The sequence below is a fragment of the Enhydra lutris genome, unplaced genomic scaffold, assembly GCF_002288905.1.
Source record: "Enhydra lutris kenyoni isolate GAN:26980312 unplaced genomic scaffold, ASM228890v2 scaffoldscaffold58, whole genome shotgun sequence".
NCBI classification, from domain to species: domain Eukaryota; kingdom Metazoa; phylum Chordata; class Mammalia; order Carnivora; family Mustelidae; genus Enhydra; species Enhydra lutris.
This window is the reverse complement of record NW_019154142.1, coordinates 4,525,933-4,540,226: the sequence shown is the minus strand read 5'-3', so window position 1 is coordinate 4,540,226 and position 14,294 is coordinate 4,525,933. Positions and strand designations below refer to the sequence as shown.

At 38.2% G+C, this 14,294-nt stretch overlaps 1 protein-coding gene across 1 annotated transcript in view; it reads right to left on the bottom strand.

Moving 5' to 3' along the window:
* LOC111158218 (REV3 like, DNA directed polymerase zeta catalytic subunit) overlaps nt 1-13,388 on the bottom strand; it is a 183,512-nt gene extending 170,124 nt beyond the window's left edge. The window contains exon 1 of the mRNA XM_022520135.1: nt 13,250-13,388. Within this exon, the coding sequence (XP_022375843.1) occupies nt 13,250-13,388 (139 nt within the window). The remainder of the gene's footprint in view (nt 1-13,249) is intronic.
* Between the last annotated feature and the right edge of the window lie 906 nt (nt 13,389-14,294).

Below are 14,294 nucleotides of genomic sequence, written 5' to 3'. Positions count from 1 at the left end.
ACGAAAGGATTCTTTTTTGTTTTTGGATGCTGCTGGGTAAAATTAAGTGTGAAGGGTTTGCCAAATTTAAAAACTTTTGAAAACTACCTTAAATGACTCAAAACACACTAATCTCCAAAGCCTCATGATTTTCTAATCCCCTTTTATACAGAAGTCATAGTATTTCACAATGTCAGATGCTGCAGATGAGGTCACAAATGCCTCTGCTACCCTCTTCTAGCTCCTTACAACATTATTAAAAATGTAGGATATTGTTTGGATTGTGGGCAGGTTTACTGCCTTCTCAAAAAAGACCAGAGTCCATTGTTTTTCCTCTGTTTGGCCCACTGGGTAAAGGCTAGCCTAATCTAGCCACCCTAATACAGCTATCTGATTGATTAGGTAAAGGCTGGCTGAATAGTTTATGAGTTAGAGCAGATTGAACCACTACTACTATATATGTATGTGTTGTACACATTACAAGTGCACACGCGCGCACACACACAAACTGAACAAGACTCAAAGCAACATTATTAACAAGTTATTCTAAGTAACACAGAATTTTTTCCACCTATGCTACACAGTCTAATCATCTAAAAATAGTCCCAAAACAGGTGGTCTCAGGATAGAACTAAACTGAGAAAAAAAAAAGTGAATAAAAAACAGGATCCTTCTGAAACTGTTCATTTTAAGTTACGGCATTTTAAAGGTAAGTTCTCTAAATAAGAAGTGATAAAGTCAGGATCTTTTTCTTCTACTCCCGTGACTAATATTTAAGGGTAACTTCAACTAAATGTGATCTAAAGCCTCATTAAGATATAAAAGTTCTTTATAAAATGAAAAAATTAAAATGTATTTACCCTAAGAATAAACAAACTGGGAAAAATACCTGAAAGTCAATTCAGAGACCAATTTTCCTATTATATGAAGAGCTCTTTGGAACCAATAAACAAAAGACCAAGACCCAAAAAAGAAAAGTGGATAAAAGATAAACATGTAGTGCAATGAAAAGGAAATACAAATGGCTCTCAAGCATATGGAAAGACACTCAGTCTCACTTGTAATAAAAGAACTGCAAATTAAAACCACTGAGATCCATGTTTTTATCTATTAGATTGGCAAAGATCAAAACACTTGAGAACATAAACTTGGTGAAGAGATGGAAAAAGTCTCATATTGCTGGTGGGAGTACAGATCAAAACAACCTCTGTGTTACACTTTTTCTTCTCTTGAAGATATTCTCATAAGACATTTAAAAAATAGAGTATACAAGATATATTCTGTCTTGTGTGGGCTGTTGGTCATTTTCAGAAAACTTGTAACTGCCTGTTTTTATAGAATTCTGTTCATGTAATAGAGCAGATAGGTAGGGAAGTTCAAGAAACTTGGATGATGAACACAGTGATCTTGCTCCAGTGATCTGCTGCCCACCTAATACCTTACTGTGCACTTAGTGGGGGCTCAGTAGATATTTGTTGATTAAATGGGACCAGGAATGATGCTGAGCAATGATGAGAATGAAATAAAACAAGAATGAGGAATTTATCTGAATCGCTGAATACATTTTTAAACACTATACTTTTTCAAGAGCAGACCACCAACACACTGACAAATGTTTCCTGAAAAATGAGTCAGACAGCAATAGTGGTATAGATTATTGCAATAATGGCCCCCTAATGAGTCACACACTCTTAGGAAACCCTTTCCATACTGCTCTGAGCTTGGCCATGTTTTGCTTTGGCCCATGGAACAAGATAAAATACATGGGGCTTGCCTTCACTTGCTGCTTCTGTAAACCCTACTACTACTGCCTCCAACTGAAGGCTAGCCTACTGGAGACACATGGCACCCTAGGACCCTAGCCAACAGTTCACACCAATACCCAGACATATGAATGAAGCAATCCTAGACCAACCACCTTCCAGCTGACCTCTTAGCTGACTGCACCCCATAAAGCAACCCAGCCACTAGCAGGGGCAGAATTGCTTAACTGAGCCTATCCCAGAATCATATGTTAACAAATAGCTTATTTTATACTACTATGTTTTGGGGAGGTTATGCAAAAACCAATACAAGTGGATAGGGAAATAGAATTGGTGGTGATTAAGGAAAATTTATGTTTCATCTGTTTGTTAAATTTCACAATGAGAATATATTCTTACACTACTTGTTAAATCAAATTAAACTTATAAAGAAAGATATTTTGTATCAGACTGATATTATAGTCAAGTCCCATTATCACCTTATAAGCACATATACATAAAACAAAACAATCTAGTCCAAATGGGAACATGAATTTGAGAGGAGACTTAATTATTGCTCAGGGAAAAAAAGGTCAGTACAGAGTAGTAGGGTATATTATCATATACACAAAAAAAGTGAATAAGAATATATTCATGGTCACAGTCATGTCTCAATAATGATTATCAAATTCCAGAATCTCAGATTTTGCTTCTCTGCTTCTTCGGTTTAGGCTAATACACATTCCCTCATTTTAATCCTCACATGCTAGGAGGTAAATATATGCTGAATAACTTTAGGCAAAAGTTAATTAACCTCTCCAAGCCTCATTTCCTCAACTGTAAAACGGGGATAATACTACCCATTTTATAGAGTTGTTATAAAGATTAAAACACTCACTCTAAAAGTGGACACATAAGTACGGGGTCAATAAATGGCCTATAATCTGTGTTAGTAAAATGACTCAAAAGTAATGTCTTGACTAACCTGGCTTCTATTTTAAAATCATTAAGCATCATCAACCAGTGATTTATCAAAATTAATTTGAAAATCTTTCTAACGACTTCATGAAAAAAATTTAAAAACAATGTTATTAAAAAAAAAAACAAAAACAAAAAAAAACCCAAACCAAACCTGGGAAAACATATAGGGAAAATATGAAGAAATCAAAACTCCAGGCAATAATGAATTCATTTGGTCCACATTCCACAATCCTAAATAGGTTTAAAAACCAAAGGCTTCAGTTTTTGTGTTTTATGAATTCACAAATGGCAAAAACAAGAGAGCAATAAATCCAATTATCATCTTTGTGATCTCTGGCACACATACTTTCAATACTTTCTACACCATCTTTAATAAAGAAGGCATTACTGAAGGCTTTGAAAAATAAGGCTCTTTCAGAAGAAATAAACTTAACCTAATCTGCAGCATTGGAAAATTATAGTTACTCCTTGAATCGATGGCTTAACATTAGCCTTTTTTCAAGGCAAGATCAGGCCTGGACACTTTTCTTTCTCTAAATACATCAATAGTTAAAAAAGAAAAATCAGGCCTAATGGGTATTTATTAAAAAGTCAATTCTTTAAAAAGTATTTTAAAAGGTAATTACCTAGCCTGAAGACATAAGAGGTAGTGACCAACTACAAAAAGCTTTACACCACAATGTGCAGGTAATTTTAGTTTGCCCTAAATTAATAAATGCTACAAGAATTCCATTTTTCATTTCAATTCAATTAAAGAGTGCTTAGTATACATGAAATAATGTGGCAGATTCTGGGTTAGAAGAGTAAAGAAAGTAACAGTTATATTGATATCATGCCACACATTTGCTGATTACTGTTTAATCACAATAATTCAACGAGGTAAAAATTATTAGAACTCATTTTACAGAGGAGGAAATTAGGGCTCATAGACTTTTGTAAAATAGCTTGACCAAGGTCCCTCAGCAGAAGACAGTATAAGGGCTGGGGAGGGGGGCAGGGAGGCACACAAGGGTGCCATGTGACTATCCCTACAAACAAATACAACACTATGTGTTAAGTCCTTTATCAGCAATGCGAAAGGGGGCTAAGACTATGGGAATCCAAAGAGATAACCTTTTGGGAATGGGCAAAGGAGTCACAAAAGGCTTTAAAGAGGTTAATATTTGAGTTGTTACTTTAAGGATGAGTAGGATTTTTCAACTTCAATGCCAAGGCTTACCCCCAACCCCCCTCATCCCCAATATATTAACCAAAATAAATTACTTACTTGAAATTGAGAAAAACAATTTTGAGAGAAATCTTCCTCAGATATATTATTCCATAGTTTTAAAACAAATAATATGATGACAGTTTAATTTTTAGGTTGCTTTTATGTGGCTTGTCTTGGTTTTTATTCTGAAATGAAATTTAGATTAGTCATTTTCTTGTTCTGAGAAACTAGGAGTATGCCAACATGTTTTAACTTCACATTTTTTCACATATCAACATGTATTCTTACTTACAAAACCTTTTATTTCACCATCTCAAACAAAAACTAATTTAATATATAAATTACTTTGAAGTGTAAATATATACGCAAAATAAGATATTTTTAAAATTATGGTTATACTTCCTTGGTAATTGTAATAAATGGAAGAAAAATAGAAAATTCTTGTTATATTGTTATTTATTACACAAGCACTTTTGAGGTAACACGCTTTCTTGTATTATTTGAATCGTTTATGTAGTAAATTCTCTCTCAGCCCAAAGAAAATTAAATAATTCCCCAAGGAAATTGGCCTCAAATTCTTAGTTTTTCCCACAACTATTGTCTAAAAAGGAAATAGAATTGGACCAAAAAAAACCCCTAACATTTACAATGACAATTACTACCCTTTTTTCTCAGAATTTACTTTCCTAGGCATACATTCAATTTCTGCTGCAGAAAACAGTCCAGTTTGCCAATACTAATTAAGCAACAAAATATTTTTCACTGAAAAAAAAAAATGAAATATTTAAAAAGCTAGAGAACTGGAAGAAACACAGAAGATCATCTGAAAAACGTAAATACAAAAACAAAAAAAACAAAAAAAAACACCAACACACCAAAAGGTTAACTAGACCGTTATTAAGAAGATTTTATTTTTACTTATAATTTTAGTCTCAAAAATGTATCTACTTTATGTTTAAACAGTGGAATTTTGTTTTAATTGCCTACAACACCTACTCCTGCCCTATCTATATCTTACCTGGAAACTATAAGTTAACACATTTTACCCAAGGTCACTGTACCTTAACTCCCACTCCTTCCTCTCTTATTTAGTATCACTGCGGTGTTAAAATGGCAGCCAGGTACCAAAGTAACATACAACATACCATATCCCATATCTCAGTAAGTTGCTGAGTATTACTTTGAAATGTCTAGGGCTACTGATAACATCCTCTGAAATCTGTTTAACAACGACCTCCTTAAACCTAGTCATAAAACAAATCCCACTACAACCTACTCTACAGGAAGATTCTAAGCACTATTACACACAGTAGGCCCTTAAAGATTTCTAAACTGTGTACATGCAGGTCTTCTAACAATTCTTCCAAGGTTCAGTATGTTCACCTTTCTATTATCAATGCCTTCTTCCAATTTTCCCTCATGTCTGGGGGGACAGTGTGAAGCAGTGAGAGTTATAGTCAAGATCATTAGTTTTCACCCCTACCCCACATAATCAACTTATAGGACACTGGACAAATCCCTGAGCTTACCTATCTAGATTTCAGTTCTCTTTATATAAAATGAAAATGATTTGACCAGAACAGTGTTTCCCAACCTTTTTCACATTGTAAATAATATTTGTTCAGCACAAGAAGGGCATTTGGAAGCATCAACATGGTGCTTGGTGAAAAAAATCACATTTTCTTTATATAATTATAGAAGAAAATTAAAATTTAAATGAGGTTTGTAATAATATGAATTTCAAAATCAACCTTTTTCACATCAGGAATAATATTTCAAAATAACAATGATGTTTATTTTTGCAGAACATACATGCACTATTAGGTAGCCACCTTGCAGGAAGCTAAATAACACATCAGATGCATGTGACTAGGAGATCTAATACAGCGAATACAGAAATTCAGGCCTAGAGCTGGGCTCCCCAGGGCAACCAACATCCCTGATACCCTGTGCTTTCATTGTCATTGGGCTACACCTTGCGCTGTGTAACATGCTCCTCAGGCACCCAGAATATAAACTCCAACGGTAGCTCCATGATCCCTTCTCCATAAGAGGTAGCTGCATACTCTGTGGCGAGCTGAAGTAGATTCCAAGAAATAAAGCACCTCCTTTAATGCATTAAAAATATCAAAAGGAGCAGTAACTTCAGGTTATTGCTCTTGATGTTACTTGCTTAAAGGAACCCCACAGCCTTCCTTTAGACCCCACTCCGCGAGAGCCTCCCTCCAGTGAACCATGTATCACTACGAAACTCTGAATTAGAAGACCTCTAGCAAAATCTAAAATTAAACAATATTGCAGTAATCATTTGATAACGGCTCACAACTATTACAGCCTTTGATTTTTGCTCCTCTTTACCAATTCCTTCAAACACAACTTAAAAAACAAACAAACAAACAAACAAACACCACTAACTCTGAATAGGTATCACATGTACATGGTTAAAAAAAAAAATCCAAAATAACCAAACTTATACTAAAAAAAAAAATTCAGTCTCTCACCTTTGTCCTCTAGGCCACCAGTTCCCTTCAATGGAGGCAACCACTGTTACCAAACTCTCACATATCCTTTGATATTTACATACATAAACACACACACACACACACACACACACACAGACATACACACACGTACATATATATTTTATATATATAATTTTTTAAACCACACAAATGGCAGCATACCATACATGGAGTCTTACATGTTGCTTTTTTTTCTCTTAATATATCTTAGGGCACCACTGTAGTACACATGTGTTGCTTCTTTAAGGGTTGCCTAGTATTCCATTGAATAGATATACCATTATTTACTTAACCACTTCCCTAACAGATTTATGTTTAGGTTGTTTCCAATTTTTTGCAATGACAAACAATGCTGCCACAAATATTCTTACATGTTCATTTAACACATATATAAAATACTTGAGGATAAAATCCTTGAATGAAATTGCTAGATCAAAATATATGTATATCTTTAATTTTGAAAATGATTTCCAAATTGCTTTCCATAGAAAATGGAACATTTTATATTCCCACCAGCAATATGAGAATGCCCATTTCCCCTTCCTCTCATTCTCCCCATTATACTATTTAATCAATTGTTCCCAACTTGATAGATGATAAATAGTATGTTGTAGCTTTAATTTACATGTCCTTTATAAATAAAATTACACACCTTTTCATATGAATTCTCTTCACTCATTTTGTCTACTAGATCATTTTCTAGGAGCTCTTTGTATATTAAGAGGACATTAGCCTTTGTGGAGAGTGTACAAGTAAGTTTTACTAGTCTGTTTCTTTTAACTTTAATTTTTTTCTCTATACAGAATTTATTTTTTATGTTGTAAAGATCACCAACCAGGCTCCAATTCTGTTTTATACTTTGAAAAGTCTTTGCCATTCCTAGATTATATTAAAAATAATTATCTTATGTTGTTTTGTTTATACATTTAAATCTTCTGATTCATCTGGAAGCCAACTTTTATTGTTCCAGATGAACACTTTATTAAATAATTTTTTCCATACTAATAGGTAAGGGTAGCATCCATTTTCACAAAGTAAATTTTATTTATATTTAAGTCAATTTCTGGCCTCCACTGTTTCATTATTGCTATATGCCAAAACGGAACTACTTTTCAAAACATTTTAAAATTAAAATCTGTTACATATGAATGGGTATAATAATAATTTTTTAAAATGCCAGAAATTACTGGCTTGCTTTAATGTAAGAATCATTCTGCAGTTCCTAAATTGAATTTACATAATCAAGTTCAATGCTATCATCACATAATCATGCATTTGGGCAGATACTTATTTTGGAGCCCAGTATGAACTTCAAGTCTCTTTTGCTGTATTTCTGAAATATACCTAGAAAGCCAGTTTTTCATTAATTTTGTACACAGTTTTCTCTCAAATTATAAAATCAATACATTCTCTCTGTAAGAAAATTTAAAAAATTAAAAACACACCTCTCAGAGATAACCAACCTTTACATATTTATGTACTTTTCCTGTATTTTAATAAATGACTATTTTGCAAACTCATTTTTTCACATAACATACTGAGCAATCCTATATTATTTATTCTTCTAAAATGTTAATGACATAAATTCTACCACATGAATATGTCCAGTTTATGTAACCATTTCCCAACTGTTGAATATCTGAGGTTGTGCCCTGTTGATGACTATCATCTACTGATTAATTCTTGCAAAAATGCTTGATTTTCAAGCACTGTGGTAAGTATTGACTGTATAATGGTGAGCAAAAATGAACACAGTACCAGCATTTATGGAGGTTATTGGGAAAAACAGACATTAATCTCCAACATATATAAAATTACAATTATAGCAAGTGTTATGAAGGAGAGTTTATGGAGTTTTGAGAGTCTATGATAGGGAAGGCTTCCCTGAGGAAAGATAAATCAGAGTTTAGGTGAAGGAAAAGGAAAAACATTCTAGGCAGAGGGAACAGCAGGTATAAAGGCCTCATTGTGGAAGGGAGCATGGCAAGAACAGGGACTGAAATAAGGCCAATATGGCTGGAACACAAAGAGCAAGGCAAGAAGAACATGGCTCAAGCCATGACTGGATAGAAAGGCAGGGGCCAGACTATATGAAAGACCTTGTAAGACATGTAGACGCCACCACATAAGACATGTAGCTTTGTCCTTATCCTAAATGCAATGAAAGCTACTGAAGCATATCAAGTAGTAGGGTGATATAATCAGGTTTGCATTTTGAAAAGATCCCTCTGATTACAGTGTAGAAAACAGATTAGAAGGGAACAGAGTGGATTGGGGTAGGCCAAGATTAGGAGGCTACTGTAAATGCATCCAAAAATGCTAGTAGTTTAGACTAGGGTGGTGATGGATAATGAAAAGAAGTAGATGGATTCAAAAGATAATCAGATTTGCCAAAAGATTTACATTCATAGATTAAAATCCCTAAAACTAGAATTATTGGGTCAAAAAACATTTCAAGGATTATGATATGTATTGCCAAGCTGCCCTGCCAAGAGCAGTTTTCTCTTTGTGAATTACCTTGTATCTGTTCCTCTATCAGAATTTTGAAATTCCTTAAAAATGACTTAATCCATACTTCCTTCATGAAGCCTTCCCTGACTCCCCTTTTTGCCTGCTAGTTGGTCACTGACATGTCCTCCTTGGAGTCCTTGCTTTCTTACACACATTTCTGTCATACTCCAATCAAACTATGACTTACGTTTTAGATGTCATCTCTCCTATATTGTGAGAGTCTAGAGGGTAAAAGTTGTTCGTAACGACACCAAAATAGCTCAATATACGTAGTAGGTTCTCATTAAGTGTTCACTGAATGAACCCAATCACTTTTACCAGATTCCACTGCGTCTAGATTTAAGAGGGTCCTGCTTCATCCTCTGATTCACTAATTGTGATTTTAAATCAAATATAATACAGAAAGCTAACAAAATTTGCCACTCAGGGCTACAAATGCCTACTAAATAAAGTCATTAATTTTGTTTGTAGTAAATCACTAAATCTCAGTAGTGCTCCTGAAAAACCTTTCTAGTAATTACATCAAATAAGTATTATGTGATCCTAAAATATTTTTAAATGGCTTGACAAAAAAAAAAGACTATGAACAAATAAGAGTTTTATTAGAGAAATCAGTTGAAATTAGTTATAATTTGAATTGTTCGTAAATGCTATGGTTTTCAAAGCTGTATTAGTCTCAAACTTAGTTAAAAATGCAATTTACCAAAAAGGTGATGTTATTAAGCAACTACATAAATTTATATAGCATTTCAGAATGATCGATTTCTCATGTTGAAAAACTTGATTTCATGTTTAACAGTGAGCATCTAAAACAATCTACTAAAATTTTTACTACCTGAGGGAAGACTAGAGGTGGGAGTGGCAGAGTTCCTTACAGTAATCTTAAAGACAAGCAGCTCCCTCTATAGTCTGTTTGGCCTACTTTGTTTAATTACTTGCTGTGTGAACATCTCACTCTCACTCTTCTATTTACTGCTACTCTGCATCTCAGCAGGAAAGCTTTTTGAAAGGATGATCCTGGTGCTGAGAAAACCGAGAGCTTTCTAAACTCAACATGAAGTGAGTTACATCAAGCAACTAAGCAAAAGTTGGGATGTGGAAACCTGACAGCCTCCCAGACCCACTGGAGTCAGGTCTTCACCACGAAGCCTTAGGATTTTATTTGAAGTGAATTCCCAGGGCAGTCACACCTGTATTCAAATCTAAGTGAAAAACACAGCTTGCTTTAGTTATTTATAGCCTTGCTTCTTTCCATTAAAACAAGTTACGGAAACGTTACATTGCTAATACATTGTTATATCAAAATAATGTTCAAGACATTTTTAAATACGTGTAGAAAAGCAGAAGAGGTTTTTCTGTTTTTTTAAAAATAATTCCATCACTCACATGAAGAAAATTTAAAGAGATTCTCTCAGGAATCAATATCCTCAGTCAACAACAGATTAAATCAGTCAGGATTTACCATTCAAATTTGAATATGTCACTTTCTTAAAACCTTTTCAAATTTCACCAACTCAAGATATGAGAGCTTTTAAACCTAAGACAATTTATTTCTTAAATTATTCAGGATATGCCCTCAAAACACAGGACAATCAGAAGTCAACCGGACTGTTTTCTAAAGCAGAAAAATACTTTTTATGAACAGAAAAACTGAACTAGTAAAAACATAAGAAACCAATCAGTTCAGAATTTATAATACAAATATGAAATGCCCTCTTTATTTGGGAGACAATTTTTTCTGCTATTTTTCAGGACTCATTTATAAAACAAACTCATTTTAAAAACAGCTTTTCTCCAAATCAAAAATTGAGGACGTCCAAAATCAACTAATAATATGAAAGACTTACACTTATGGTACTTTATGTAACATAGATTTATCATATTATTAATTTTCATTAATTTGTTTTACTAATTAGTAAATATATAAACATAGTTTGTACTTCCAAACAATAGAACTGTCTTCATTAAAAATTCTATCATTCAGATTTTTACCAAGTCAGATTGACCTTTTAATTATTTTCAAGTTTTATTTTAATGGGTGAAATGGACTTCTTGTCTCTGGGGAGAGAATCCAGGAGCAGATAATTGTACAGTTTTTGTTTACATTTAATTAATACTTTACTGGGAGTTTCTAACCCCTTAAAAATGCTGGCTTGATTGCTGAAGGCTATAAACTCTAAATGTATGCCAGTGACTTCAAATTTTTTCACTTGTTGAAGAAACAGTTAATTTTTATGTGTGACACTGAGAACTATACTTATAATAAACTCAATCTGATACTTCTGAACAACCTTAAGTTTCAGTTTCTTTGTATCAAGTTTCGATCCTTCAATGTATGTACAAAAAAGTCATCCATATTCATTTACATTATACATTTCAAAATATATTTTTTGAAGTTTTTTTAAAGGAGGGGGCTTGTAATCTATTGTAAGAGAAGGGAAAAAATGAATATTTATCAGAGAATAGTCCCCGTGTCTGTTTTTTTTATACTGAAAAACACAAAAGTACCTCATCATCTTTATCATTTAAAAAGTATTTTCTCACTTTATAGAATTACTGCTAGTTCACAGTGAAATTCACCTATTCCACAAACAAAACTTTTCTATAACACAGCCTGAAAATTCAGGGATACAAACTCAATGGCTTGGTGGGGGGGGGGGGGGACTATGTGTAGAGAAGTAATCCAAACCACACAAACTTTAATACCTAGAAATGCCACAGAATATCCTATTAGCATGTCCCTTTATAATTCCCTGGCTGAACAGAGCTATATCAACGTCACTCTTATTCTTCCTCTGTACTTGAAGTGAGAACAAACTGTGTATTACACTGAAATTCCAATTAGAAACAAAAGACAACACCAATATATTTAAAAGGGCAGAAAATCTATCCTTCAGAACTTTATTGCCTCTATTTTCCAGCCTCTAAAGTTTCAGGTGTTATACTTTCATAAAATTAACAGCACTCAAATTTCCCATTTCACCAGGTCCCTACCATCAAAATCGTTCTCATTATTTTAAAAAGGAATACTGTATCCAATCTCACTAACAACACAGAAATTTTTAACAAAGGGAATTTACATTAAAAGATAACTGCCTGAAAATGAGTGCTTGTGTCTGAGAAAGGGTTATTATCTTGGTAGTGCACAGAAACAGTAGTAATAAGATGAATAGTGATTAGGGCAAGGAGCATCAAGTGGGAAATGGCTATCTAAAATCCCATAGGGCAACACATAACTAGAGGTAAGAGCATCCCCTTCTACGAGGCAGCTCCATTATTTCACGTAGGCAGTTCAAGACATGTAGAAAACCACAATTCAAAACCTTGTAAATTTGGCCACTACCTATTTATATTATCACAAATCCCTAGGAGCTTTTGAGAAGGTAGCTTCTGTCACTGCTGTCTCCCCACCCTACTCGTTCATCAAAACAGTTTTTATTTTAAAGATACGTGAACGTAAAATGCAGTACCACAACTCAGCATAGGGGCATTTCTAAATGTTTGCGTTGCTGAGTTTAGCTGCGCCTCTTAAGAAATTCACGCTATTGAGTGGGATGTTTTACGTGGGCAACAAACGCACATTTCCTACTTCCATGGATCCCCGTTCCCCTCAAAGCAATGCACCTGAGGATGCTGCCCCGTCCCCCGACACCGAGGCTTAGACTCCAAAGAGTCACGACCTGCACTCACAGTGGAACCACATGGTCACTTCAATGAGAAAGCTTATTTGGCCCTAGGCGCCACTCTTCAGCCCGCGGCATCTCCGAAAGGGGCAGAGGAGAGCGCTGGCGCGAGGAGTAGACTGAACACAGAGAGCTGACACTTACTCCTTCCTCTTAAAGCCACTTCCAGAAAGGACATTTGGGAGACGCGGGGGAGGGGGGTGGAGAGGGGGGTGTCCACAGTCCCACCAGCGAAAGAGCTCATAGCGGGGCTCTGTGAACCGGTTCACGGAGGACATGGCGCGGCCACCTGGCCCATCTTCCTGGATCAGAGCGCGGTTCGCGGGCGCTCGCTTCCCCCCGGCCCGAGACGGGGAGTTCCGACCCGGCTCCCGACAGCCGCACGCACTGTAAACACTCGGCGCCCGCCGCCTCCCTGTCCGGGGAGGAGGGGGCGCAACGCTCGCGCGGACCCACATTTTTGCGCCTCTTGTCACGCACCCGGGAAAAGGCGACGAGGGCGGAGGGGAGGGAAGAGGCGGCGGCGATACACCGAAGGCCGGCGGCGTGCGCGCGTGTGCGCGGCCCGGAGGGCAGCCCGGGCGCCCCGCCGGCTCCCGCCCGCGCCCCGCGCCCGCTTACCTGCCGGGGTCGCTCCGAAGACTCGCACCACGGGCACCTTCTTGACAGGGGCCTGGGTGAGGGGGGATTGGCAGATATCCAGCCCCTGCAGCGGGCTGGCCATGTAGTAGTCGGCAGTCACTATCCTCACTGAAAACATGTTCGCCGCCGCCGCCACCGCCTCCTCTTCACGAGCGATCTGGCAGCAGCAGCAGCAGCGGCGGCGGCGGCGGCGGCTTCTTCCGCAGCGACGGCCCCACAGCAGCGGCGGCGGCGGCGCCCCCTCCCTGCTTCGGCTCGGCCCCCTCCCCTCGCACACACTGAAACCGTGAGCGGCGGCGGCGGCGGCGGCGGCGGGCGGGGCGGTGTTGGCACTGCTGCCGCCGCCTCCTCAGGAGCACCCGGCGAGGGGCAACAGGAGAGAAGCCCTGACGCTTTCGTCGGTGCTGGTGCTGCCGCCACTGCCGCCACCGCCGGGAATCACACGGGCTCCTCGGTCCCAGGCTGCAGCTCTTGTTGCCATGATGATGATGTCACGGACGCAACCACTGGGGGAGGGGAGAAGGGGGTTGTGTGTGTGGCGGAGGGCGGTGAGTAGTTGGGGGGAGGGGACGCGGCGGGAAAGGGAGGGAGCGAGGCGGGCACCCGAGCGGGACACCCGGGTGGGGGCCGAGAAGGTGTTTTCTCCCCCTCCCCCCAGGCTCGCAGCGAGGGAGGAGGCTGGTGGAAAGCGGGGTCCGCGCCTGGCGCGGAGAATCGATGACTCGGCCGGTGGGCACGGCCACCTGGGTGGGGGCAGTGGAGTGGGGGGTGGGGGGGAGGCGGCGGAGCGCCGATGTCATGGATGGGCTCCGAGGGGCTTGCGGGAGCGGGGCCGCCAGTGTTCGGGGCCGTTTTGGCGGCTAGGCCGGATTGGCCGGAGCTGCGGTGCTCGCGCTCGCCTAGCCGACCGCCATTTCACATCCTGCGGAGGAGGCGGGGGCAGTCGCGGAGACCGCTTTTTACAAGGTAAGAAAACCCGCCCGCGGGAGGAGGGAGGCGAGGCGCAGATCTCGTGCAGCCGCGG